At 39.9% G+C, this 27,807-nt stretch overlaps 1 protein-coding gene across 1 annotated transcript; it reads left to right on the top strand.

Annotated features, from left to right (window-relative positions):
- Positions 1 to 123: 123 nt before the first annotated feature.
- ppfia3 (PTPRF interacting protein alpha 3) lies at positions 124 to 27,807 on the top strand. The gene is made up of 32 exons (XM_057346065.1): positions 124 to 328; positions 2,551 to 3,729; positions 9,099 to 9,200; positions 9,982 to 10,146; positions 10,438 to 10,512; positions 10,604 to 10,663; positions 10,750 to 10,878; positions 11,897 to 11,989; positions 12,781 to 12,833; positions 13,017 to 13,110; positions 14,162 to 14,296; positions 14,501 to 14,584; positions 15,444 to 15,575; positions 16,184 to 16,246; positions 16,354 to 16,433; positions 16,542 to 16,707; positions 16,786 to 16,979; positions 17,083 to 17,323; positions 17,431 to 17,564; positions 19,035 to 19,186; positions 19,689 to 19,782; positions 19,885 to 19,966; positions 20,249 to 20,449; positions 20,849 to 20,911; positions 21,502 to 21,528; positions 21,680 to 21,855; positions 22,045 to 22,142; positions 24,573 to 24,748; positions 25,092 to 25,160; positions 25,949 to 26,111; positions 27,266 to 27,324; positions 27,643 to 27,807. The coding sequence occupies exons 2-31, from the start codon at positions 3,400 to 3,402 to the stop codon at positions 27,310 to 27,312; spliced, it is 3,678 nt and encodes a 1,225-aa protein (XP_057202048.1). The 5' UTR covers positions 124 to 328; positions 2,551 to 3,399; the 3' UTR covers positions 27,313 to 27,324; positions 27,643 to 27,807.

Below are 27,807 nucleotides of genomic sequence, written 5' to 3'. Positions count from 1 at the left end.
CATAGTTACAGTAGCCCTAGCAACAGCCCGTGTTTGTGATCCCTGTGGTGGTGAGGCAGGCGTGAATGTTTCTTTAAGAGCCAGCTCCTTTACATCGACAGAGAGAGGGAGAGGGGAGGGGGGGGGAAGAGAGAGAGACTGGGGTTGTCTATGGTTAGGTGTAACGTTTGCTCGCTCGGTGCCGTCGTTACATGTGTGAGGAAAAGGGAAGGGGGGAGGCTGACAATTGGGCTTTACAGCTAATTCGGCACCCGAAAGCGCTGCGCTCCGATGGGGTCGACGGGGATGAAATGACGATGTCTAACGTTTACTTCCGACGATGACAACGGTGAGCGGCGGTTAAGCCGGCGTGCATATTTCAGCATCGCATGTATTTTCTTATATATGCATGTTTGTGTGTGTGATATCGCCCAGCTGTGAAGATGAGGAGGGGGATGGAAGGAGGGGGCGAGGCGACAGAAGGACGGAAATAAGAGAATAAAATAGCAACGCATGAAAAAAAGACACGACGTGTTATTCGTAAGGTAAAAATGCGATGGTTTGATTTCGACGGCGTGTCCAGTCGCCTATCTGCAGAAGAGAGACTGTACATATATCATGGTGGAGCGGACGGCAAAGGAATACGTCAACACATACATCCAGGCTCCACCGATGCTCGCTGAAACTATAAACGTCATTTTGCTTGATCACAAAAAGCGATGCTTATTTCATTACGACCCCTACATTATTGTATTGAAGGCATTTGTGTTTTTTCTTCGAGTATTAACATCAGATCAACAGCATCCAATGCACTCCCAATGTAATGATGGCTGCCTGGTATTTACACGCACCCGTTCCCTTTAAATGTTATTCGACAACGTCCACGGACACACAAATGCACTGGCCGGCTACATGATCGTTACACACCATGAATTTCATTTCCGTATATCATGCGCATCCATTAGCCTCATGACTAATCGCTTACAAAGCATAATGAGGAAAAAAAACAAATATAGCCTATCAAACTGCAAATAACACAGGCGCGATATTGAATAATGAAATCGTCTCACCTTTTCCCGCTGGGTGTCTATTTTAGTAGACAATTTGAAATAGGTGTGTATGTGTGTGACGGGAAGAGGGAGGGAGAGGCAGAGAGACGAACAGACAGACAGACCGAGAGACAAAACAAATGAAATTGGCTGTTGATTTGAATGTTCTGCATGACAGTCGTTGAAACGAGGCTTTCTCGTTGATACATTGTGTTCATTTGCCTCGACGTCGTTCGCGTTCAAGACAGAGTATTTAGCACGATTTGTGGCCTGTTCACGGAATCACTGCCTGTGTCTGAGCTCTATTGATTCTTCTAAATTCCTCTGTGGCAACATGCACTGCTTTCTCATGTTGTTCCCTGATTTCTGTATGGCGGGTCACCCCAATGGACATTTTTATTTTGGTTTCAATGTTATTTTTAGTTCGATATGGTCACCAACGTGTCTTCCACCATCTCTGGCTGACTCTTGTGTAAAAAGAACGATTTCAAGACTACTCCCTGTCTTACAGTTTCATCAGTGTTGAGATGTAATGTAAACCTTTCCTCGCACGCCTGTTTTCAGTTTTTACCTGTGTCATGATCACAGTATGTTTCAGGAAATACAAATTTAAAGTGACAGCTGCTTCCCAAAAGGACAGACGCTGCCCCACTTATCCCTCCCAAGGCAACTTCACAACTTGTATCCCAACATTTTAAGCAGTAAATGCCTGCGCTTGATGCATGATATGTTAATAATGGTGAAATTGTGATGTTCTAACCCTTTTCTCTCACGTTTTGGTATCATTGTTGTTTTGTGTGTTTTATATTCTTTTTTTGTAGCTCTGTATTTTGTGATGCTGTATCCCTCTCTGGGTTTGTCAATAAAAAGTATGATTTTATAATACTTGAAAATTCCCACCTAACCTCTTGAAAGCAGAGCTGTGTGTTTTCTCAGCTGATGGTGCATGCAAGTTAAAGGGACCAAAAAAAAAAGAAAAATCGGTCATCATTTACTCACCCTCATGACATTTCAAACCTGTTTGACTTTCTTTCTTCTGCAGAAGACAAAAGAGAAGAATGTTGTTAACCGGCACCCACTCACTTGCATTGGTTTGGTGTCCATACAATAGACGTGAATAGACGTGAACCGAACAACGCCGAGTTTCTTCAAAATATCTTCTCTTGTGTTCTCTGGAAGAAAGAAAGTCGTACAGGTTTAAAACGATAAGAGGCTGAGTAAATGATGACAGAATTTGCATTTTGGGGTGAACTATCCCTTTAATTCACAGGGTTCCCACTCGAAGAAAACCTAGAAAATGAGGACATTTTGGAATTGTGATTTCCAGTCCAAAATAGTAATGGATATTTGTGTAATTTCTATAATTTTTTTTCAAAAATCCATATCAAGTAATCATGACTGGAAAAGGAAATTCATAGATGTAGGAGACCTGTGTTGGGTTTCATATGTGAACCAAAAAAAGATGTATTACCTGGCCACCTTTGGCCTTGCTAATTCCACTTTCCTTTATTTCCCTCTTCAGCTCTCCTTTACTTGAAGTTTAAACCCAGTGGGTAGAAGACCTCCATGCCCACCCTTCCTTTTACCCAATCCAGTCCCTGTAACCCGACGAATTTCCCCTCCTACTTTATCCCGCCGCTTTCACCCCTCCATAGACCACACCCTGCTGCTCCGCCCAAACGCAACCAAGCCAAGGATTTTCAACAGCACATACTAAGAGCCAATCAGGAGCCTTGAAGCCATTCAGGAATTAACAATACAACTCGTAATCTACCTGAACATTGAGGAAAAAGCTGCGGATAATTAATCCACAAAGAGGAAAACAACAGAAAAATTCTGATAAACTGGCAGTACGTGTCTACCTTTGAAGAAGAGCACAGCAATTAGGATATTCCGCCAAGGTGGAGAAGAAAGCTGAAACGATTAATAGGGGGTGGAAACAGAAAGAAGGAAGATATAAAGGGAAAAAAATGAGAAATTGCACCATTCACACAGTTTAACTGCGTAAAACACACACCAGTCACTCAAACGAAGTCTGAGCACTCGCATAGTATATTAGAATATATCTGCAATACTATACACAACATTATATATACACATCAAACATCCACTGAACACACAATACCCATCTGTACTGCAAACATTCCCACACACTATTATCACACTCTATCAGACTCCAAATGCTCATATAAACAACCTTAGAATCGCAAACACTACCGGATCTGACGCGTAAGCAGTCCACGCTGTGAATCCCAGAAATCCCCCTTTTGGAAACTTGTGTGGACCAGACATACACAAGCTCACCCTTAACCTCTCTCACGCTATCAGATAACAACCTCACGCACTCGTTCACACCTTCCACGGCCTCAAGATGATGTGTGAGGTGATGCCCACCATCTCAGAGGATGGACGAGGAGGCGGAGGAGGCCCGTCCTCTCCTGCTGGAGGAGGTGGTGGTTTGGGGGGCGGTGCAGGGGGCATGGGCGGTGGGTATGGGGGCCGAGAGGCTCGTGGTGGGGACGAGGGAGGGAGCACCGGAAACCTGGAGTCTCTGATGGTGAACATGCTGACAGAGAGAGAGAGGCTGCTGGAGAGTCTCAGAGAGACCCAGGACAGTCTCGGCACGGCACAGTTACGTCTGCGAGAGCTGGGTCACGAGAAGGACTCGCTGCAGAGACAACTGTCCATTGCACTGCCACAGGTACGTAATCAGGGCTTTGTGTGCGTTCCAAACCGTGTTTTATGCTGAATGTCTCTTAAATTGCAAAAGTAAACGTATTACGTTTATATTGTCTTGTTTTTATGTTAGAAGATTAGTTTACTCTAAACTGTGTCACTATCTGTGTATTTTCTATTGTGGAGCGCAAAAGATGAAATAATTTTATCCAAACACAATGAATAGGGAATTGATGTTTTAAAAGCTTCAACGAGGATGCAAAAGTACCATCAAAGTTTTATAAAAGTAGTAAAATAGTACATTGGTATGTCTTTCATGAATTTGGCAACACATGGCATTATTATCATGAATGTGCCAAGGAGAGCGAGGTAAGATTTTTAGTTATTTAATACATTAAATCCTGCTATATACGACTTCACAAGACATGGAACGTAGTGCATATTTTGTACCAGCTACGTTTGGGATGCTTCTGAGTCCTATTAAAAGTGCTTGAAAGCCCCAGTCTCATTGTAATTATAGGAAAAAGCAAAAAGTATGTATTCCAGTACAAATCCTCTTTTGTGTCCAACAGAAAAACGAACATCTTGTGGTTTTTTAATCATGAAGATGAGTAAATAATAACAGCATTTTATTCTTGGACGAGCTGTTTTAGACCTTATGAATGGTCTTTTTAGATTCAGTGTAGCATGTTTTAAGAAATTCTTGAATTAAATATTGGAAAATGGATGAAATCCTGTGATTGCCGGAAGCATGAACTGCCAGTGTAAGTGATGCAACAAAGTTGAAAAAGTCAAGAACAAGAGTAGGAGAGGATCATCTCAGTTGGGCTGATCTTTGGTCAGAACTAAACACGTCTGTTTTTTTGTCAACGCATCTCAGGCAGTCTTTATGTGTATCTGACTGATCTGGCTAACATTCAAACCAATCTTCCAGACTAGCTAGGGGCTGTGCTGGTCACCTTTGCATGAGGTTTTGTCTCTTCTGATCTAATTTAAGGTGTTCTGCATATCTTTTAAAGATTATCTGATTATCTACAATTCTGTGTCCTGTTTTACATAACGGGGCGCTTCTTGTGATTGTGATTTCTGAATGATATAATCTTTTATACAACAGCTCTTGTACTGCTAGATTTTGTCAAATAATGAGTTTGAACCTATAATAACATCATAGGAGCTTAAAGTGATGTAATGAGCTTGGGCTATGAACAGACAGAATGCAAAATCTCTTGTTCAAAATATGTGGGGCGTTTCATTTGCATATGGGGTCAGAAAAGTATGAAAAAACGAGTGTAGAATTAGAAATGTGCAACCTTATTCACATTTAAAAAATAGGATTCCCTAATGCGGAACACACTTCATGAATATACAAACGTGTTCATCATTTTTTTATATTTAGGAATAGAATCTGGCAAATAATTAGACATTTGTGGATCATGATAGTCAATCATTGCATGGCTACATTTAACTCGCATTAAAATGTCAATGCTGTTCTCTTGTTTGTTTTTTTCATTTGTGATCAGAGAAAATGAAAAGCAATACTTATTTAATAAATGTAAGCAGTTTGCTACACCTTCACTTTATTTCCTATACTGTTTGTTTTCTGTCTATCAAACTGTAGTGCTGAACAATAAATCTACCACATACATGCTGCAGTTTTGAGATTGATGTATTTGTGTGGGTCGCTCTTGCTATCCCTAACTCACAATTGTTGACTCGATAACAACAGAAATAAAAAAATATATCCCATTTAGTGTTACCTATTTTTATCAAAATAACATTGGCAATTTTAGCATGGAAATGACTGATGTGAGTTAAAAGCAGCATAAAAATGTGAAGTGAGAATTTTGGTTTCAGAATTTCCGTAGGTTGTAAATGAAAAACAATATCATGCAAGTTTGTTTCCTTGTAATTATGACATTTCAACATGACACAAGTCATTTTCCATTGCTTAAGGTATCGGGTTGAATACAATCGCACTATTCAGATTCACACAATAAGTTATGTTTTGCTTTCTTGAATTGTATTTTGTGAATGATAACTTGTGAATATATTTATTTTGATACTGGTAACATTTTTAAATCAACTGCCACTTACATTTGGCATAAATAGCAGATCTTATAGAGGCCCATTCTGTGGGAGAGACTAGGTATTTAGCACCCATAGCACCACAGAAAGGAAGAGAATCAATATCACACATACACGCCCAAACACACGCACATATGCAAACACAAGCAGACAGAGATTGAGAGGTGCGACGCATTAAAAAAGAGTTCATTCGGTGCATACTGCTAGTATAGAATGTATGAGAGAAAAACAGAGAGCATTTCCAGTAGACGACAAAGCCACAAGCTAAAAAAAGGGGTGTAAACCAATTGTTAAGATCCTTTGTGTCAGTCGAACTATAGCAGGAGCTTGAATGAGAGAAAGAAATAAGGCAGGACATTATCACGCAATTGTGTTTGGCATACTTGTGCCAAACGTAATTCTGGTCCAATCTCAGCACGGTACAGTTCTAGAATGCCAAAGTCCTATGGGCCCACTGAGTTACCATCTGTGTACCACTATACCACTCCTAAGCTTAGCCCCCCCACTCACCTTTCTTTTCCTTTCCTCTATTTTTTTCTTTCTTTACCCTAGTTTTGCTTGTTATTAAAGAAATCAACATAGAGATGGACTGGAATTTTAGGTGCAATGCAAAAAATCTGGATTTTATTAAAAAGTATTTAATATTTTTATATATAAGAATAATTTTATAGTTTTATAAAGTATTTAATAGTTTTCTAGAAAAATATATTTTAAAAACATATTTAAATTAGAATTGCAGAAATTTGTAAAATACTTTTTAAAATTACGCACGTTAGAATGGCATGTGACATCATATGACAACCTAGGGTGTCAGTTTTTATAAATATTAGATCCAAAAGAACAAATAAATAAACAAATACAATTTTGCATGTTCTTGTGTTTGCTGTCTTCATATACGTATGAATAAAAGTGATTGTGGAGTTTGTCAGCAAGTACACTTAAACCTAACAAAATTTAGTAAAGCAGATGAATGGAAATTGATTAAGGTGTACATGCATTGTGATTGGTCTAAATGTTTTGCCAAGTACAGGCTGTTTGATTGGTTGTGGGTTGGGTTTGCATTGCAGAGGGAACGTGATTGCGTACCAAGAGTTGGCTCAGATTCAAATCTCCGTTTGTTAATGTCTGAAAGTCAACAATTGGAGTGGAACTAGGATTTGATTGGCTCTTAAGTTACTGGTGGTCCTTTCAAACGTTTGCCATGTCAGCTCACACACATATTTCAACATCATCTAATAAACAAACATCTGCTGTGTATTTGAGCAAATGAACACACAAAGCCTAATACATGAGTACATAGCAACATGTACATGCAGTCTGGCATGGTGACTGCCTGCGCTTGACAGAGAAGGTGTGTCGTGTGTTTCTCGATGAACGGGCCCTAGGATATAGGCAGCTAGGAAACGATGATGTGGTTTTATGCGCGCTGTGGCAGGCATGTCAGGCCATATGTCATCTTACACAACATGGTGCTATCAAGACCTTACAACCAAGAATTGCTTATTGGAGTGTTCAGAACGTGTTTCACACAGACACACACTGTGGAAACCAACATTCACATGGCTGCTGTTTGTCATTGAAAGTTTGCTTATGTGTTAAGTGTGCTTGTGTTGAGCGTGTTCATGTGTTATAGTGTTTGTTTGATAGTGTTTATTGTGTGGATGTGTGAGATGTGTAATATTATTGTGTGTGTACATGTGTGATATTGTTTGTGTAATAATGCTGAGAGTGTGAATGTGTTACAGGGTTTGTGTGATAGTGTTGAGCATGTGGTTGTGTTGTAGTGTTTGTGTGACGGTGTTTAGTGTGTGGTTGTGTTATAGTGTTTGTATGATCGCGTTGGGCGTGTGTATGTGTTACAGAGTTTGTGTGATGGTGTTGAGCGTGTAGTTGTGTTACAGGGTTTGTGTGATGGTGTTGAGCGTGTGGATGTGTTATAGTGTTTGTGTGATGGTGTTGAGCGTGTGGTTGTGTTGTAGTGTTTGTGTGATAGTGTTGAGTGTGTGGATGTGGTGTAGTGTTTGTGTGATGGTGTTGAGTGTGTAGATGTATTATAGTGTTTGTGTGATGGTGTTGAGCATGTAGTTGTATTACAGTGTTTGTGTGATGGTGTTGAGCATGTGGACGTTATAGTGTTTGTGTGATAGTGTTGAGCGTGTGGTTGTGTTGTAGTGTTTGTATGATGGTGTTGGGTATGTAGATGTGTTACAGAGTTTGTGTGATGGTGTTGAGCGTGTGGTTGTGTTGTAGTGTTTGTGTGATGGTGTTGAGCGTGTAGTTGTGTTACAGAGTTTGTGTGATGGTGTTGAGCGTGTGGATGTGTTATAGCATTTGTGTGATGGGGTTGAGCGTGTGGTTGTGTTGTAGTGTTTGTGTGATGGTGTTGAGGGTGTGGTTGTGTTGTAGTGTTTGTGTGATGGTGTTGTAGTGTTTGTGTGATAGTGTTGAGTGTGTGGATGTGTTATAGTGTTTGTGTGATGGTGTTGAGGGTGTCGTTGCGTAGTAGTGTTTGTGTGATGGTGTTGGGCGTGTGGATGTGTTACAGAGTTTGTGTGATGTGTTGAGTGTGTGGTTGTGTTACATTGTTTGTGTGATGGTGTTGAGAGTCTGGTTGTGTTATAGTGTTTGTGTGATGTTGTTGAGGGTGTGGTTGTGTTGTAGAGTTTGTGTGATGGTGTGGGGCGTGTGGATGTGTTATAGTGTTTGTGTGGAAGTTTTGAGTCTGTGTAAGTGTTATAGTGTTTGTGTGATGGTGTTGAGGGTGTGGTTGTGTTACATTGTTTGTGTGATGGTGTTGAGAGTCTGGTTGTGTTATAGAGTTTGTGCGATGGTGTTGAGGGTGTGGTTGTGTTGTAGTGTTTGTGTGATGGTGTGGAGCGTGTGGATGTGTTATAGTGTTTGTGTGGAAATGTTGAGTCTGTGTAAGTGTTATAGTGTTTGTGTGATGGTGTTGAGTGTGTGGTTGTGTTACATTGTTTGTGTGATGGTGTTGAGAGTCTGGTTGTGTTATAGTGTTTGTGTGATGGTGTTGAGTTTGAGATGTTTTAACAGCATATTGTTTATTATAAATTTCTTAGTAGGATTTCTAAAGGGAATATATGATGGTGTTAGTGATGGTGTTTGTACGGTGGTTTATCGTACAACTTAATTGACACATTATTCCACATTATGTGTGTGTGGTTTGAGAGTGCGTATGTGATTCGGAGGCAATGTAAATATATTTTAGGCTGACCACAGCACTGGATTTGCACTTTTTGGTTTAATTGTTGCGTTGATTGTCTGCTAAGATCGTGTTTTGTGTGTGAGCAGGAGTTTGCAGTGTTGACCAAAGAGCTGAATGTATGTCGAGAGCAGCTGCTGGAGAGAGAGGAAGAAATCGCTGAGCTCAAGGCGGAGAGGAACAACACACGGGTCAGTAACTCCATAACCATCATCTAAGTGTATGTGTGTGTGTGGTCCTGGTAAACCCTTCAGTGTGGCGACCAAATGTCTCCACAAAGCCAGTAATTTTTTTTAAGAAAACAGCTTATTATTTAGCTTAACTAAATAATGTTTATTTGAAAATGTAAAAAAGTTTTCTATTAGGACTGGGGGATACAATATACAGTTTGTACAGTATAAAAATCATTAAGTATATGGAAAGTCCCCGTAAAACATGGAAGCCCAATATGTGTGTATGGGTGTGATTGTTCAGACATCATACACCGTTTATATCTTTATCTATGTCTATGTCTGTGTTTGTGATTTTGTGTTTGAGGTGTTTGTTTCTTTGAATTTTTTTAGTTGGAGTGTAAATCTTAAGCCTTGCTTATATATGGGGTGGGACTGGTTGTCCCTATGTTTATTTCTCTCTTTTTTGTATAGGCCCTAAAAACAAAGTTCAACCTTTTGGCTAAACTGTAGCTTTATTACATACAGTAGCTCACCTTTGTTTTAATGCTTCTCTGGCTGGTTTATATTTGTGCATACGTTTAAACAACTAACAAAACTAAAACTCTATAACTGAATTTAAGTTTGTAAAATAAGATTGTGACGACAAACAATAGAGGAAGAAAGCATTCATTCAATTGGGCTTTGTAGTTACTCAGATATTTATCTTAGAGTTTGACAATTAACTCATATGACAACTAGCCCCGGTCTCCTCTATATATTCTCTTATCTCACTTTCTCTGTTGCGTTTCTTGCTGTCTAGCTCCTGCTGGAGCACCTGGAGTGTCTGGTGTCTCGTCACGAGCGTTCTCTGAGGATGACTGTGGTAAAGAGACAGGCTCAGTCTCCTGCTGGAGTCTCCAGTGAGGTCGAGGTGCTCAAAGCCCTCAAGTCTCTATTTGAACATCACAAAGCCCTGGATGAAAAGGTCAGCAGCCCCATCCTGCCCCGCCATAAATGATGAAGAAAAGGATTTTTCTTTCTTATATTGTTCCAAATCCATGTACTGTTCATTTTAAACATCTTTGCAAAACTTATATGTCATTTGCTATAGTGACCACAGCTATCAGGCTCCAGAAAGGACCAAAAGTGTGTGTATTTGTATTAGTGTGTATTTGTATTTATCGAAAATTGAGATTTTCAGAAAAACAGAGCAATAAATTGTTTTTTGACAGGCTCTACCTGCTGATTCATTGTCTATTGTTTCTCTGTCCCTCAGGTGCGTGAAAGATTGCGTGTGGCTTTAGAGAGAGTCGCTGTTTTAGAAGAAGAGCTGGAGACGTCTACAAATGAGGTGAACATCATATCATCATAATGCATGTTTGTACCGTTTTCTCTGTCTGGTCCGTGGGTCTCGAGTGCTCAATTTTGTTTGTCGTATTTAGGTTCTATCTTTGCGGGATCAGATTAAAAGGCGAGAACGGGGTTTGGACAACGGAAAGGAAGTAAGTCAGAGCAGTGATTTGAATCTTGTTTTGAATCTTTTCACATTCATTTTTTTCATGTTTCTCTTTTGAACTGATTCACGCAGCGGCTTCCCAACGGCCCCTCTTCTCTCTTGGATGATGGAGAGATCGACAGACAGAGAGAGGGAGAGATAGAGAGACAGAGAGCAGAACTTTCTCAGTTAAAGGAGAGACTGGCTCTTATGTGCAGACAGGTGAGTAGACGTGTTAATGTATGATGTGTATGCAGTGGGATCTGGTGAGAACACATTGAAAATCATTTAAGATTCAAATCCACTTTAAATATTGAAGAAAACAATAAATTGCTTCAGCCATACCATCACATATTTGTCATATGTCATGTATTGTTTGAAATGAGAACAAGCAGTGAAAGTTTTTTAAGCACGTTATGTGCATTAGGTCACTAATAAAAAAGTAAATTTGTGGTGTGAACCGTGTTAATGGTGTTGCACATTGAATCACACAAGATGCTTTTCTACAAAGCTGCTTTGAAGCGATGTGCGTTGTGAAAGCACTATGCGAATAGAAGACTGAAACTGATGCTCTTTGAAGCATTCATCATCAGGTTTGGCATAGACTTTTGGAGTCAATGTCGAGCTTGAGCGCATGGCATGCTGTTGTTAAAGCAAAATGAGACATTGTAATGCTAATTAGAATGTTATTCATTTTAAAATAATAAGAAATACTGATATTAAAATCACTTTTAATTAAATTGTTTTGCTAATAATATAATTTGTAATGAAATAAATGTATTATACATAATTTAATAAATATAAGTGTTATGTAATAGATATAAATTATAACTGCATCAAAAGTGATTTGACTAGACAGCATTGCAGCTTTTTCTCTAATGGTGTTAAGAGTTTGGACCCCATTATGTACGTGTTTTGTGCATTTTCTCCCGATGGAAGTAAATGAAGGCATATAGTATGATGCACTCTGTTAACTGACACATTTTGCATGAGAAGGTTCCAGTTAGCCATGCAGACAGAGAACTGGCATTCCTATGGTTGCCATAGAGATACAGGCTCAGAGATGCTGAGCAAAAGACGGTGTCACATTTTTGCTGCCCTCTGGTGGATTTAAGCAACATTGCAAGCTTGCAAAAATATAAAATGAAAAATGATTTTACGGCTGTTGGAATGCATCCAAGTTTTGTCATGCATGTTTGTGTGCACATTCTAACGTCTGGACCATGTCTCCGATGCACAGGTTGGCGAGATCGAGGAACAGCTCACCACGGCCAGGAGGGAATTAGCTAAATCTGAGGAAGCCAATCAGAAGCTTCAGAGGGACGTAAAAGAGGTGAAATCTCATGAAAACCTCTCCAAAACAAACTCAAGCACCGCACGCAATCACGGTTTCACATCGTCCCTGCCTCTTTTCTCATTTAGAAGGGTTTCCTGCTACTGTGAACAGTTAGTGGTGAAGTGCTCTGGTTGTTGATGGGTGTGCCTGTCAACTGAATCGAGATCAGTCAAACTGCCGACAAAATAATCAGCTGTCTATCTGACATTCCTCAGTGGAAGAAGTCTAATTTTCGGTATAATAGAAGCACGCAGTTCTCTCCCGCGGTAACACAATGACTTGCTAACTTGGCAACAACGTCTGTTTCATGTCACCGACTCGCTACTTATGGAATTTTCCGGAATTGCCGGTAGCTGTGCTGGCTTGGCATTCCTCTTATCTTGGATGCCTCGAGCAGATTTTTTGTTTATAATTTGCTTTGACTGCCGTAAAGCACAGACCCAATAATGGAGATTGAAGGGATTTTCCCTGAGTTACCAAAACAGGTCCTGTTGTTCTTCTCGATGTGCTTTTAAAGACTCATTTCCACCGCCAGTTTATGCTCCCTTAGAGCAATTATGTAATGTACGAAATAGCCCTTTTTGTTTTGCAATAACTGTTTACAGTCAGCTCTGTTTGATATTGTTACTGTTAGAAACATTTTTTGCTGCTGTCTAGACACTCGCCCATCCATAAATGTTGCTGCATGTACATAATGTTCTGTGTGCGTGTTTGTATCCCGGTCAACCATACCAACTGAACGTTTTTCCTTTTATCCCATATATTATCTACCGCTCCCTCAACCCCAGGCGCTGTGTCAAAGAGAAGACATGGAAGAACGGATCACCACTTTGGAGCGCAGGTAAGCTCTCTCACCTGCTAATGATTAGACCGGATCTTTATGAGCTCTCTCTGTCATATGGAATGTTTGCATTGCTCCGAGCGGGAATTCGCCCGGTCTGCACTTTTGAATGACACGGTAGAAAAACAGTTTTGATTTATCAAGCGGCCCGCTTCAGATCGCTGTGTGTGCTCTTGTCTGTAGGTACCTCAGTGCCCAGAGGGAGGCAACATCTCTCCATGACATCAAAGACAAGCTGGAGAACGAGCTTGCCAGCAAAGAATCTTTATACAGACAGGTACAAGAGTGAAATCATGTACAGACACACATGAAAGGTGTAAGAGCCAGCTCAGAACCTTTTTACGGTTTTGTTCATCAGTAGGAGTCTATAGGGGCTATTGTCAGGAAATGAACATTTTACAAATTTTCTTTTACATTTCTCTGTTATTATATCAAAGAATTACTGTTAAGGTTTGCAAAAAAACGTGTCGTACTTCAGGCCTAAAGTAAAGCTATTACCACAACGAGAAGCTTTTAGAGTAGTGTATGCATCCCTATTCAGATAATAGACTTTAAATAATTTGTACATGATTGATTTCTTAACTATTACCACAATCAATCCTAAATGTGGTAAATAATAAAGTACCATTTGTTAATAACCATAAATTCGTTTATCATTTATTCAACCTCAATGTCATTCCAAACCTGTATAATGTTCTTTCTAATGCAGAACACAAAGAAAAATATTTTGAAGAATTTCAAAATATAGTCCCCATTGACTTCCATTAGATGGACACAAAACAACTGAGACATTTCTTAAAATATTTTCTTTTGTGTTCCACAGGGTAAAAAATGATGACAGAATTTTTACTTTTGGTGGAAATCTTGTTACTATAAATGTTCCTATAACAGTTGAGTTTTAGAGGTTCTTCTATAAGTTTACACATTAAAATATTATTGACTATGGAACCACATCATTTTTCACCACTTAATTATTTTAGTGTTGTGGAGTTTGTGGTTTCAATCTAGAAGCTGTTTCCATGGTGTTTGATGTGTCTGGACCTAGTGAGATTTCATTGGGTGGTTCCACACATTTTATCTGTATTACCAAAATGTAAAATGTCTCCTTGAATGAGCCCAAATTTTCATTGTACTATATTTGATGCTTGTTTGTTTTGTCATTATATTGTGGCTTTAAATACTGAATGACTCTGCGATGCAGTGATTACTAGGTCTCTGCCAAAAACAAAGCCCCTTCCCTCAGAAGACCTTGTTTATATGGGGTTTTTTATTGTCTTGTTGCCTCATTGTTCTGTCATCCTCATCCTCTCATGCCTCGTTTCCCGCAGAGTGAAGAAAAGAACCGGCAGCTCCAGGAGCGTCTGGATGATGCTAAGCAAAAGCTACAGCAGACCCTCCAGAGGGCTGAGACGCTGCCTGAGATCGAGGCGCAGCTCGCCCAGAGGGTGGCGGCGCTTAACAAGGTGTGTGTTGTCCTGTTCTTGTCTGTTTGTCAGGCTTTCTGTGATATGATTTAATGTCAGAAAGAGAATACGGTTTAAAATTCAACCAGAAAACTTTAGTGATGATGTAATTGCTAAGCACATTTACGTACATGCTGAATGTTTCATTTCTGAGCTATTCATTTGTCAGGAGTTGCGATCAAGCTCTCTTTTACTCTTGCTTAGGCGGAGGAACGCCACGGCAACTTTGAGGAGCGACTGAGGCAGCTGGAGGCACAACTGGAGGAGAAGAATCAGGAGTTACAGAGGGTGACTCCTTTTTTAGAATAGTTCAAAGTCTAAAATCTTTATAATTTGAGATTAATTAAGTGATTTTTTATTTGAAAATGTGAATTTGAATTTTGTTTATTAAAAAGCACATACCACGAGAAGGTGAGCTTAGTTCAAACAAAGAAATGTGTGAGCTTTCAGATTTAGCCAAGTGCAGAAAGGCTGAATAAGCTTTATCTCACAGCATCTTGAACAAACCAACGAACATTCTGTACCCTAAACTGTATTTTTAGAAAAGAAAAGGAATATGTATATACGTGGTAATTCTAGTGGAAGAAAACGGTTGCTTTGATGCTGCATTCCATCATCATTGAGATATAATACATGCTTGTTCTTGTTCTATTAGGAAATTATAGCACACAAAAATATGTTAGTAAAGCATTTAAGTAGATTCTTCAAAAAGAATTTAGCAAGTGTACATGTTTATTCTGTGTACAATTCAAATATACAATTTTAAATCAAACAGTGGCTTTGAAACAAAGAATAATGTATAAATGTTATAATAATGTTAAATATATAAGAAATAATATAATATGTAAATAATGTTTTAAAAAAAGTACATTAACAACAGCAACCATAGTAACAATAACTAAAGCAAAAATAATGTTAATATAGATTCAAGTAAGGTATACAGTATATAAAAAATATATAGAATGCCTTCTTATCTTAATGTAATTGAATTGTTGAACTCCCCAAAGATATTTTCTTTGGAAATATTTTCATACACTGTACATGAGATGCTCAATTCAAATATTGCCATATCAATGAACTGTATCTCATCTTCACTGTACAGTACATGTAGCATATATTCGATATTCACTTGGTGTTTGTTCCTCAGGCGAGGCAGAGGGAGCGGATGAATGACGAACACAACAAGCGTCTCTCCGACACGGTGGACAAGCTTCTGTCAGAGTCCAATGAGAGACTTCAACTGCACCTGAAGGAGAGAATGGCTGCCCTGGAGGAGAAGGTGTGATGATTTACCCGTCACAAAACCTCAGATTTTTCCCTAAACTACGACTGCGCATCGGAAACAGAACAAAACAGCCTTGACATTTTACCACGTCTTTGATGTTTCCCTCAAAATCCAGATGTTGCTTAAATTATGCCCGCCTCTAATTGAAGTTCCAGGTTTCCTAAATGTGTCCTCCCTCATTATTTCAGTACAAAAGCAGGTGTTTCATGCTCATCATATTCTCACCAGGGAATCTGACATAAATAGCTGAAATACTATGTTCTTAATGTCAAAACCAGAAGGCCAAATGGTAGAGCATGATGCATGCGACACCAAGGCCATGGATTCAATTCCCATGAACACTTACTCTATGGTTGCTTTGGATAAGAGCATCTTCCAGATGCAGACCTTTTTTGGCTCACAATGCATATTTTTTTTGTTTCTAGAATTCTTCCTCACAAATAATTGCTAGCAAACAGAATTTTATGGCACTCGGTTATTAATGGTTTTGCATAGTGACCTATTACATTTATTACATTGAAATGGCTGTACAGTATGAGCTGTAGGTCACTTTGTGTAATTGAGTTGAATGAATGTAAATATGAGAGTCCGTTGTCTTTCAGAACGCTCTCTCTGAGGAGCTGGCAAATATGAAGAAGATCCAAGATGATCTCTTAGCAAACAAGGTACATTTCTCTTAAATCTATAAGGCTATTAAGCAAACAGGCCCTTGGTTACTTGACTTGTGTCCAGGCGGCTACATTATCTCATGCTAATGTCGTATTCCTCCCAGGATCAACTCATTGCAGAGCTGGAGAGGCTTCAGCTAGAGCTGGACCAGCTGAGAGGAAGACCCGGTTCTTCATACTCACGGTAAGCACATTTTACTTCTACTGTTTTAAACAAGACGGGATAAGCATGTAACAGTTTCATTAGTTTCATCTGATTCATTGACTGTGACCTCCACTGCTGCTTTATTAGGTCTCTGCCTGGAAGCGCTCTGGAGCTCAGATACTCCCAAGGAGGTGGGTCACTTCCTGCCGGCTCCACCACCCACCTGGATCACTATGGGAACACAGGCACTGGAGGCGTGGTCAGACGGACCCATCGTGGACGTTGGGGCGGGGCCAGAGAGGATGCTAGCAAAGTAAGAACATCTCTAATGAATACTCTTGCGAATGGATGAACAATAAGGTTCAATATGAAAAAACTCTCTCTCCTGCAGTATGGAGACTGGGACAACGGGGCTTTGCTGGGCACTGGCTTTGAGGGCGGCGTGGAGGACAGGTGTTCTGATGATGAAGAGGATCGGGAGACGCTCTTCGGCTCAGAGCTGCTCTCACCGAGCGGGCAGACGGATGTGCAGACTCTCGCCATCATGTTGCAGGAACAGCTGGAGGCCATCAATAAAGAGATTAAGTGAGTTTACTCGACACACAGGTGGAAAAACTAGAGCATAAAAAAGGTTTTCCATTTTCAGTGTTAGGTGAACATCCCCTTATACTCCTTTTACAATTTTCAGGCTGATTCAGGAAGAGAAAGAAAGCACAGAGCTTCGTGCTGAAGAGATCGAGAGTCGGGTCAGCAGCGTGGCTCTGGACGGCCCGCCCATTCCTCCCACCTCTTTTGGGCGGGACAGCACAGGACGGGGCTTCATCCCCCCCTCCCTCACATCCTCCACTCTGGCATCACCGTCTCCACCCAGTTCTGGGCACTCCACCCCCCGCCTGCCCCACTCCCCAGCACGCGAGACAGACAGACAGGTAGGTGCATGCGTGTGTGTGTGTGTGTGTGATTATACATAAGTATTGGTCTCATGCATTCAATAAAGGAGTGTAACCAAGTAACTCCGTTCCATTCTGCCCATCAGAACAACAAAGAAGACGATAGGTCCCTGGCCCTTCTGGACTCCACCCCTCCGCCCACTCCTCGCGCACTGCGATTGGACAGGATGACGCACACTCATCCCGGCGCGATGTTGGATGACAGCCGTGAGTTCCGCAGGTGAGTTCATTTAACAAACTTACAACGACCCGACGTTGTCTGTGCATATAGTGCAGCATGTGACCGTTTGAAGTATTCTGTTTGAAGTTTAGGCCACGTTTACAAGATGAAAAACGGAAAAGTTTTTCCTTTGCTTTTTGAAAAGTTTCACCTACACATGACAGCGTTATCAAAAAGGTCTGCATTTACACCGATCCTGGAAAACGGATAAAAACGCTGTAGGATGCACGCCAGGCCAGTGGATGGCGATGTTGATGTGTAAAGAAACAGGACGTGCCTTGGCGCATGCACAGTTATAAGCCAAAAGTGCTTTTTAATACCGTTGGTCGACGTGTATGTGTGTTTAAAGTCTGGCGAATGTAAATAGTGTTTCCTTTCCTGCTTTCCTGTGGCTCAGTGGTTAGAGCGTGGCACTAGCAATGCCAAGGTCATGGGTTCGATCCCAGAGGATTGCATATAGTCAGAAACAAATGTATAATACAATGCAATGTAAGTCGCTTTGGATAAAAGCGTCTGCCAAATGCATTAAAAAAAGGCAACGAGAGCTCACAGTACGGAAGCCGCCATATTGTTTTGGCTATACTCGCGCGACTGAGCGCGTAATACGCATGAGTATGACGTCATCGTTTTCAGAAAGTTCCGTCTTACAATTTACATGGAAACGAAAACGGCGGCGTTTTCAAAAAGTTGCACTTTGAGACCCGTTTTCAAAAGTTTGCCTTTTCAGTCCCCTAAAATGCAGTTTCCGTGTAAAGGACAGCCAAAACAGTGGTAAACGGCCACGAAAATTTATGAGGACTGGGATTCAATTTTATTGGGAGGTCCCCCCTCTCCCCCAGGCCCGGTTTGTAAGTTATAGTACGAGCAACATTGGTACCCCCTTCTCATAACCGACACAGGACACTGTTCTTGGTTGCGTTTTTCTTGGTCATGGTCCTGCTCCCAATCTCATTGGTGAATAAAACCATGCTTCATATAAAACTTTGCACCATTTCTGCTTTTCTGTTCTTTAAATATGTTTTTATAGTCGTGAGCATCAGCGCATAAGATTAAATCCTGTTCTGTAAGGGCAGGGAATGAGGTATTGCCAACTTTAAGATTTTATTGTGTGAACGGAACAATTTATGTCACAATTAATCACAGTCAGTTTTTGCTCACATGGTACTCTTTGTTTACAGACATTTATTTTGTATAATAAATGTAGTATGCCGCATGAAACATGAAAACGCTCTTTGTTCAAGGAGACTATCATGCAACTCCACCCGCTCATGTGCTCTGATCTGCTGCACAGCATCAGCAATTTAGGACCGAGTAGCTTAGCACTGATATTCTGTTCAGTGTTCTGTTCGTATTCTGCAGTTCACACTGCAGAAAGAAATCAGAGAAAACTGTATTTTCTCACTCCCTCTTCACGCTCTCACTCTCTTTGACCACACTTTCTGCTTTTCACTCTTGTTTATCTCTCTCCAGCCTCTCAGCTGATGGAAGCAGCTCGAACAGCAGTCAGGACTCCCTCCACAAGGCCAGCAAAAAGAAAAGCATCAAGTCTTCCATCGGCCGGCTCTTTGGAAAGAAGGAAAAGGTCAGGATGGGTCAGCCTGGACGTGAGTCAGCATCTCTGGGTGAGTGCCGCCCAAACATCTTTGTAATTGACAACAAAATAGAATATGGACAAGAATAGAAACTCAGAAGAAAATATTCACCAAATGAGAGTTCCAGGTGTCAAACAGGTGTTCAATTTGCTCAAAACCAGAAAATAGAATTACCCCAAATCAAAATGAAAGAAATGAAATCGGTCTGACCAGGCCAGGAGACCTTGGTCAGGTTAAAGCTATTTTCCTGCAAGCGTCTGTGGCATGCTGTCGATTACAAAAGAAAATAATTCTAAACAAATAAATATTATGTTTACAGTAATACACTTACTGTACAGAAGTCTATAGGAATACTAAAGTAATGCTGTTTATACTACAGAAATTGCTTTTTAAAACCCGGTGAAATGCCCCACAGGCTTACACTGTGTGTACAGTATACTACTGTTAACACAAATAGTTTTCCGGGATATCTGTTGCATGTTCATTCAGCCTTATGTTGATTTTCTTATTTGTACCTCTGTGTCTTTTGTAGCCTCCACTCCCTCTGATGATCTGGGCTCCATGGATCCTCTCGGGCTCACCAAGATGGCCGGTCCGGTGGATAAGGACCGTCGCAGCAAGAAAAAGTAATTTTACACTTCTAGACACTTGTTCTGTTTGCCTCCCTTCTATTTGAACTAATTTTCACCTCATTCTTTGTACAAAAATGATGTTTTGCTTTTTTTTAGGCATGAACTTTTGGAGGAGGCATGTCGACAGGGTCTGCCCTTTGCATCCTGGGATGGACCCACTGTTGTCTCCTGGCTTGAAGTATGGCTTCACTTCTGAGCATAAGCAATGAATCAAATGAGTTTGTTGAGTTCTATATTGACATAAGCTATTAGGGTTGGAAATATTATATTGTCAAAGAGGACTGCAGTGGGGCTCACAATAATTCATTTAGTGTTGATGTTAGAGCCCCGGGCAACATACAGCGAGGGTGCCTGCGACATACAGATTGAAATTTAAAAATGTGACATTTTTGCAAGTTGTCTCCTCACTTATTCTTTATATGAATTATCAGTGGTGTCTCTGTTTCTCTCTCTCTCTCAGCTGTGGGTGGGCATGCCGGCATGGTACGTGGCAGCGTGTCGGGCCAACGTCAAGAGTGGAGCTATCATGGCTAACCTGTCAGATACAGAGATCCAGAGGGAGATCGGCATCAGTAACCCGCTGCACCGCCTCAAACTGAGACTGGCCATTCAGGAAATGGTGTCCCTGACCAGCCCCTCCGCCCCGGCCAGCACTCGCTCCGTAAGCTCACAAACGCTCATCTGCACTATGAAACAAATTAAAATTTAACAATGAAAAGAGTACAAAAGTCAAGGACTAGTTTTCTAACATAATGTTTTCTATATACATTATAAATGATATAATATACAAATTATATCTCAAATTATACTATCGACATGTAAAATTAATTGAAAAATAGTTTTTTAATTATAGCCTTTAAATTTTATAAATCATAATTTTTTTAATGTTTTTACAATTTTATATATTTATTTTTTATATATTAGTTTATGTCTATCTTAATTTCATTCTCAAATTTGTATACCCTGCTGCACATAATTGACAAATAATAATTCTGATAACCGTATCTGTCAGTACTTCTCATCATATTTTTCGGTTTGTCGTGTTATTGTCTTACCACAGTCGACCAGTAACGTGTGGATGACTCATGCTGAGATGGAGTCCCTGACCGCGGCAACCAAACCAGTTAGTAGCCGTACTTTCAGTGTTTAATGCTGATCTGATGGGTGAAGTAGATGTAACAGACCCACATACACTGTGACAGTCCATCAATCCAAAGCTACAGTTAAATTCCACCTTTGACAAATGTTCTTCAATATTTAAGATTCGGTATTAACCTTGAATGTTGCTGCCATTCACTGAAGGTTCTCAAAGTAAAACCCATTAATAAAAAAGAAACATTTATTTGGATTGTGTAACACTCTGCCCCCTAGTGGACAGTATGAGAGGCGGCATGAGAAGAGAGCTGAGTGATTAGTCGTGTGTTGATGGTCTCTCTCTTTCTCTCTTCCCCTCTGTGTGTCTGGCTAGGCTGTAGCATTGAACGTCCTCAACTTTCCCTCTTTTTTCTGTTTCAGTGTAAACTGCTTCCAAACTAATGACCCGGTCACTAACAAACTGTTCCTCCCTTTGTGCCTTTCTTCCTGCTTTTCCTCTCCGCTCTTCTTTCCTCTTCCTGTTCAACGATGTGTCTTTCCCGCTGCCCCTCTGCTGCATTCCTTATCTCCTCTTCTTCACCTCTCCGCTCCTATCTTGCTATCGCCTGCGCACGCAAGGAGCTGAAAGAGATTAGCTGGGATCAGGTGAGTAATGTCAATACCTCCATTAAACACTTTCCAGTGCTGCTGTGAGATAGTTGGCACAGAATGAACTTATTGCAAAGCCTAGATAACGTGTATTTGTATCAAATGCTAATTGCATATTAAAATGATTTTATTTATTTCAACGTGGTAGATCCTGGCCTATGGAGATATGAACCATGAGTGGGTGGGCAACGATTGGCTCCCCAGTCTGGGTTTGCCCCAGTACAGAAGCTACTTCATGGAATCGCTGGTGGATGCCCGGATGTTGGACCATCTGACCAAGAAAGAGCTACGTGGGCAGCTCAAGATGGTGGACAGTTTCCACAGGTCATTTATTCCCCATTCTTGGTCATTCTATCTAACACGAATCAATTATTCTCATCGGGCAGGTGTGTGTCCTTTCATAATCTCTGATGTGCCTGGGGTCAGCTCTTGTAACACAGGGTGGAGCGCCCAAATGAATTTAGATAGCCCTGTGACCTCTCTCTTCATCCTTGTGACCTTTTGACCCCACAGGGTGAGCCTGCATTATGGCATCATGTGCCTGAAGCGCCTCAATTATGACCGCAAGGAGCTGGAGAGGAGGAGAGACGAGAGCCAGCACCAGAATAAAGGTCTTTTAATGTCTTCCTTAATCTCTCTATTATATCATTTCCTTGGGTCGGGATGCCATTTCTTACTGAAGCATTTCGCCCCGCTAAATAGATGCCCAGCATTTGTTCTTAATGTTCTTTGTGGGGGTCTGATCCCGTGGTTAAAAAATGCGTTGCTGGTCACGAATATGTTGTGTTTTGGATACCATTTCCTTGCATGGAACGTCGGTGTCATTATTTACATCACGCTAAATCGATTTTCCGGCAAGATATCCTCAGTCAGTCAGTTTTAACTTCAAGATGCAATTGATTTATACCATTTATAATCTTTGTCTCATAAGCAAATGATGTAAAAAAGAGTCACGAATGGAATGTACGGTTCATCAAAACATTGAACGCTGAATGAAAATATGGCAGAGAGGGAGGAAGGGTGTTTACACGGAGTGCATTTGTTAATAATAACATACATTACCAGCAATGACGTCTGGAAATCGTTGCACGGCCTAGCCTTCCATTATGCACGGGATTTAGAGACACAATAGAGATTTCACGTTTGTAGATGAAGTTATCACAATACGCAGATAGCATATTTCATCTGGCAGTCGTGAGTTGTTTCAAAGGTGCAGCTCTCGCTTCATTCAGTACCTTGATAAGAACCAGATGTCTTCACTGATGTAGAATTTATTCATCGCATAGCAACGCACATGCCTGAGTTGAGGCTATATTAAGCGCCAGTGAATAGCTTATCATGTGCACGGCTCTCTCCGCTAGACTGCAGGGGCACTTCAGTGTGCTGTATGAGTAACACGAATTTACCCGAAGCGTGTGTGTCAGATAGAAACAGGTGTAGTCGAACAAACATTCCTGCTTTGATTTAATGAGATGAAGTCATAGTGATAGGTGTGCAAATAATGTTACGCAAATACAGTCTGCGCATCTGTTAGGGGAAAATTAAGACGGTTGCCGTAGTTACGCCATCATTTGGATAAGGAAAGACATTTACAACCAATATTTGTAAAGAAATAAAACTCAAAAAATGGTGCAAACATCAGATGAGGCAAAACATTTAGGAACAGTTTTTTTATTGAATTTCAATTGAGGTAACGAATAGGATGGTTCATTCGAATGTTATTGAAGAAAGATTGAATAAAACTTTTTTGGTATGACCTGAGATGCTCGGATAGCTTCCAGCCCTCTCACAGCCCTGTAGAGGACAAACGGGTTGGAAAATTAATAATCGACCTATAAAAATGACATTAAAGAAATATACAGTATACAGGTATATATATATACACACATATAATATACAGCACAATTTATGAAACAAACTTTTTTTTTGGATCATTTTATGAACTTTAAAATGCTTTAATGTCTTTTTAAGTAGAGGCAAACAACAACAAAAACTAAGACGTCCCGATTGTTGTCATTTTGTTGTTTGGTGCCCTGATGAAATTCATGCATTCTGATTGCATTTCATAGTTTCTTAAAGGGACAGTTCACCCAAAATAAAAAGTCTGTCAACATTTACAAACCCTCGTCATTTCAAACCTGTATGACTTTCTTTCTTCTGCAGAACACAGAAGAAGATATTTTGTAGAATGCAGATAACTGAACAACGGCGGTGCACATTCACTTCTATTGTATGAACACAAACCCATGCCAAAGTCAATGAGTACTGCCGTTGTTCAGTTACCAACATTCTTCAAAATATCTCCTTTTGTGTTCATCTTTAGTCATACAGGTTTGAAATGACAATACGGTGAGTAAATGATGACAGAATATTCATCTTTGGGTGAACTCTCCCTTTAAATTTAGCAACCTATATAGCACGACCTATTCCATTTAAATTCCAACGAATAATTTGAAAGGCAGCCAATTTTGGAATGTTTAATTTTGCCCAACCCTGTTAGAAATGAATGGGTAACTATGGCAACCAGGATTTGTTTTCCCCTACGCTTAACCACAACCCTAGAATCTGACAAAGTGCCAGCTGTATCTATAGCTTTACAGCCAAGTACTGGCCGTTCTTATTCACAATTCAGTCTGAGGCAGACGTCTGGAGAATACGCTGTTACCTGAAGTCAAGAGGGATGTTATTGTACTCACACCAAAGGGATTAACACCATGAATAACACGGGAGGAATGACCATTTTCCATGATTGCATGCCTCCTTTTCTTTTGATAATGTTTGAAAAGCTGACTTAAGAAATAACAAGTGCAAAATCCCATGAAGTCCCATGAAATTTCAAAGGAGAGACAAAGACTGGGTCTGAAGCAAAACACATGTGTACATCTGAAAGATCAAGAGCGATTGAAGGAGAAATGAGATCCAGAGGCATCACCCAAGATGGAATTTGTGATAGCGATCGGTGATTAATATCCTCCTGGAACTCTTATCATAAAATCAAGGCCTTGTGTTTGATCTGTGTTGTGGGTGTGCTTCCTCTCTAGATGTGATGGTGTGGTCAAATGAACGCGTGATGTGTTGGGTTCAGTCTATCGGCTTGAAGGAGTACGCAGATAATCTGACCGAGAGCGGTGTGCACGGAGCCCTGCTTGCGCTCGACGACACCTTTGACTATACTGACCTCGCCCTGCTCCTGCAAATACCCAATCAAAACACACAGGTACATCATACCAAAACCATACTGTATAAACATACGCCTAGTAACAATGAGAGTACAGCTCATAAATACAGCTGTGCAAATATGTGCATCTGCAATCTGTACGATTTTTTAAATAATTATGTTAAAGTAATGTTATATAGTTTTATTAGAGTATATATCCTTAAGTTTCTAAATCTAAATTGTTGAATGTGCTGAAATCTACTATAATAAATATATTTAATTATATATTTTTGAATATATCTTTTTTACTTAACAAATTCTAGTATTTAAATTGGTAAAAGCACATACTGCTCAAAACTAGTGGAAGCCGATTCCACCTAAATTGTGTTTATTTCACATCCAGGCTCGACAACTTCTGGAGAAGGAATACAACTCTCTTATCGCCATGGGAACAGAGAGGAGGCCGGACGAGGTGAGTGCTTTGGGACATGAGCACAGCTGGACATTAAAGGAACAGTTCACCCAAAAAAGAAAATTCTGTCTTCATTTACTCACCCTCAAGTTGTTCCGAATTTGTATAAACGTCTTTGTTCTTATAAACACAGAGAAAGATATTTGGAAGAATGCTTGTCACCAAACAGTTCTTGGCCACTATTGACTATCATAGTAGAAAAAAATTGCTTTATAAATTTATTCAGTCTGTTGAACACAAAAGAAGATATTTTGAAGAATGTTGGAAAGCAAACAGTGCTGAGGCACCATTGACTACCATTGTAATTTTTCCTACTATGGAAGTCAATGGTGGCCAAGAACTATTTGCTTTCCTACATTCTTAAAAATATCTTCTTTTGTGTACAACAGAACAAAAAAAATCTATACAGATTTCGAACAACTTGAGGGTGAGTAAATTGAGACAGATTTTTTATTTTTGGGTGAACTGTCCCTTTAAATAACCGTGCTTTGCCTCCTGATATACAGTAGTATAATGGCACTTCATTCTGCTATTGCCCTTAGGAAAGGTTTTTCTTCTACATTAAATTGTATAGCCTCAGTACCAGTTATAACATGTGTAGATTCAGATACTCACATTTCAATAGTGTTTTGTGTAGAAAGGACATGACAGATCATTTAATACATAATTATTCTCTTTTGTGGTGCCTGATTGGACACTTATTAACTCTGTTTGACTTACTAACTGTATAAAAGTTACACTCCTCAGCATGTGCTGACTTCTGTGTTTTTTACTGTCACATTATCTAGGATGGCACAAAGACGTTTACCCGCTCTCCTTCATGGAGGAAGATGTTCCGGGAGAAGGATCTGAGGGGGGTTACCTCTGACTCCTCAGAGACTCTGCCTGCTAACTTCCGTGCCTCAGCCATCTCTACTCCCTCAGTCACCCTGAGAAAAGTCCAGAGCGATGGTGAGCTTTCCTTAAAGACCCCTAAATTTAAATGCATAATCCAAAGAAACAGCGGGTCACATGCGTTCCGCACAGGAGAGCACGATCCGTACGGATCATCCCGAGATCCGTTTCACCACGATACCGCAGCGGAGAGGAAGAGGAAACGCGCGTTGTAGAGTTGTTTGTCCGTTTAGGGCTGCTGTACAAAACATGGCGGCGAATTCAATGTATGTAGGCCCGCTCTGTATGTAGATATAAACAGCTTATTCTAAGGTATTACAAACTTATTGGTTCATTACGTAAGGTCTTTATACACCTCTGAAGAAATAGTTTTGTATATTATATTGTATTTCTGTCAATAGATCCTCCTAAAATGCAGTATTGTTCCTTTAAGACAGGAAAGAAAGCAATTATTTATGTTAAGGTGTTTGTATTAATTGTTTAGATGTTTGTAAATCTATTACAGGTGCATCTGGAATGACATTTATCCATTCACTACCAACTTATTTTTGTCCAGTTTCTATCAATCATGCTTTTTAATTTGAATGACAAAGAATATTATACTGATATGTTGAATATATTTATATATAAATAAATACATGTATAAATATATTTAAAATATATATAAAATGATAACTATTGTTGTTATCCATGAATTTTAAAATTTCTGTTTTACAGGAAAGGCAAAAAATAGTAAATAACTATTATTCTTTTATATTCAGATGCTCAATTACAGTTATTTACATGCACTCCTTAATAGAAACATTTCATTTCTGACTTCTGAGAGAAGTTAAATGTGCCGGTTCAATTTTGGGTATAAAAACATGAATAAAGACTATTTAGTTATTTCAGTTTGTTATTTGCCTAATATAGCACTTTTTTTTACCATAATCTAAAATATTTGTGTTTTCTCTTTATTATAAGAGGTGGTCTAATAAATTTGTTAAGCACTGTATATAATATTTATAAAAGACACTGGCAGATAAATTTACAGATATTTACAATGCAAAATACAACCCCCCCCCCAAAAAAAACATTTTAAGATATACCAAAGATAAGCTGTGTTTATGTATGAGGCAGTTTTTTCCAAAAGCAGTTCAAGTGTGATATTACACAGGGCCTGTTAGAGATAAATAAACATATTTTCTTTGTCTGTTTCTGTATCTCTCTAGCATCTCCAAGGCCAGAGTCTGGCTCTGTGAGGACGTACTCCTGTTGAGACACCGCAAAGGTGAGAAATGATAGTTAACTCTACAAAACTAGTTAACTAACAAATAAAAATGACAAATTTCATTTCACTCTTCATTCTGCTTGTTTATGAGCTCTTAACTTTTAATGTGCTGTTGGATTTTCTTATTGGGTCATAATGTAATAGGGACTTTGTATTTTAGGGGTGTCGCTTTTCGTGTTTTTATTGCAATTCCTGGTGTGCTTCGGTTTTCCGTTGGGTTTTTTGTTGTGTGTAAGTCATTATTGCTACTTTGCCTTGGGTTAATTTTAGGTCACGCAACCCCGGACACTGAGTTGTAGTTCTGTCTGTCGTCCACAGGAGGTGCTGTTGTCAGAGAGCTGGAATCGGCTTTACATTTCATTCACGGGGAGGAGGGGGGAATAAGCAGAAAAAAGCAATGAATATATACATTTATAAATATAACTCTACTGGTCTGACCATTCTGCAATAACAGAAGAGGAGAGGAAAAAAACGAAGGAGAAA

Source organism: Triplophysa rosa, linkage group LG11 (genome assembly GCF_024868665.1).
Source record: "Triplophysa rosa linkage group LG11, Trosa_1v2, whole genome shotgun sequence".
NCBI lineage: Eukaryota > Metazoa > Chordata > Actinopteri > Cypriniformes > Nemacheilidae > Triplophysa > Triplophysa rosa.
Note: the sequence above shows the minus strand (reverse complement) of the source record. Positions and strands in the feature narration are given on the sequence as shown.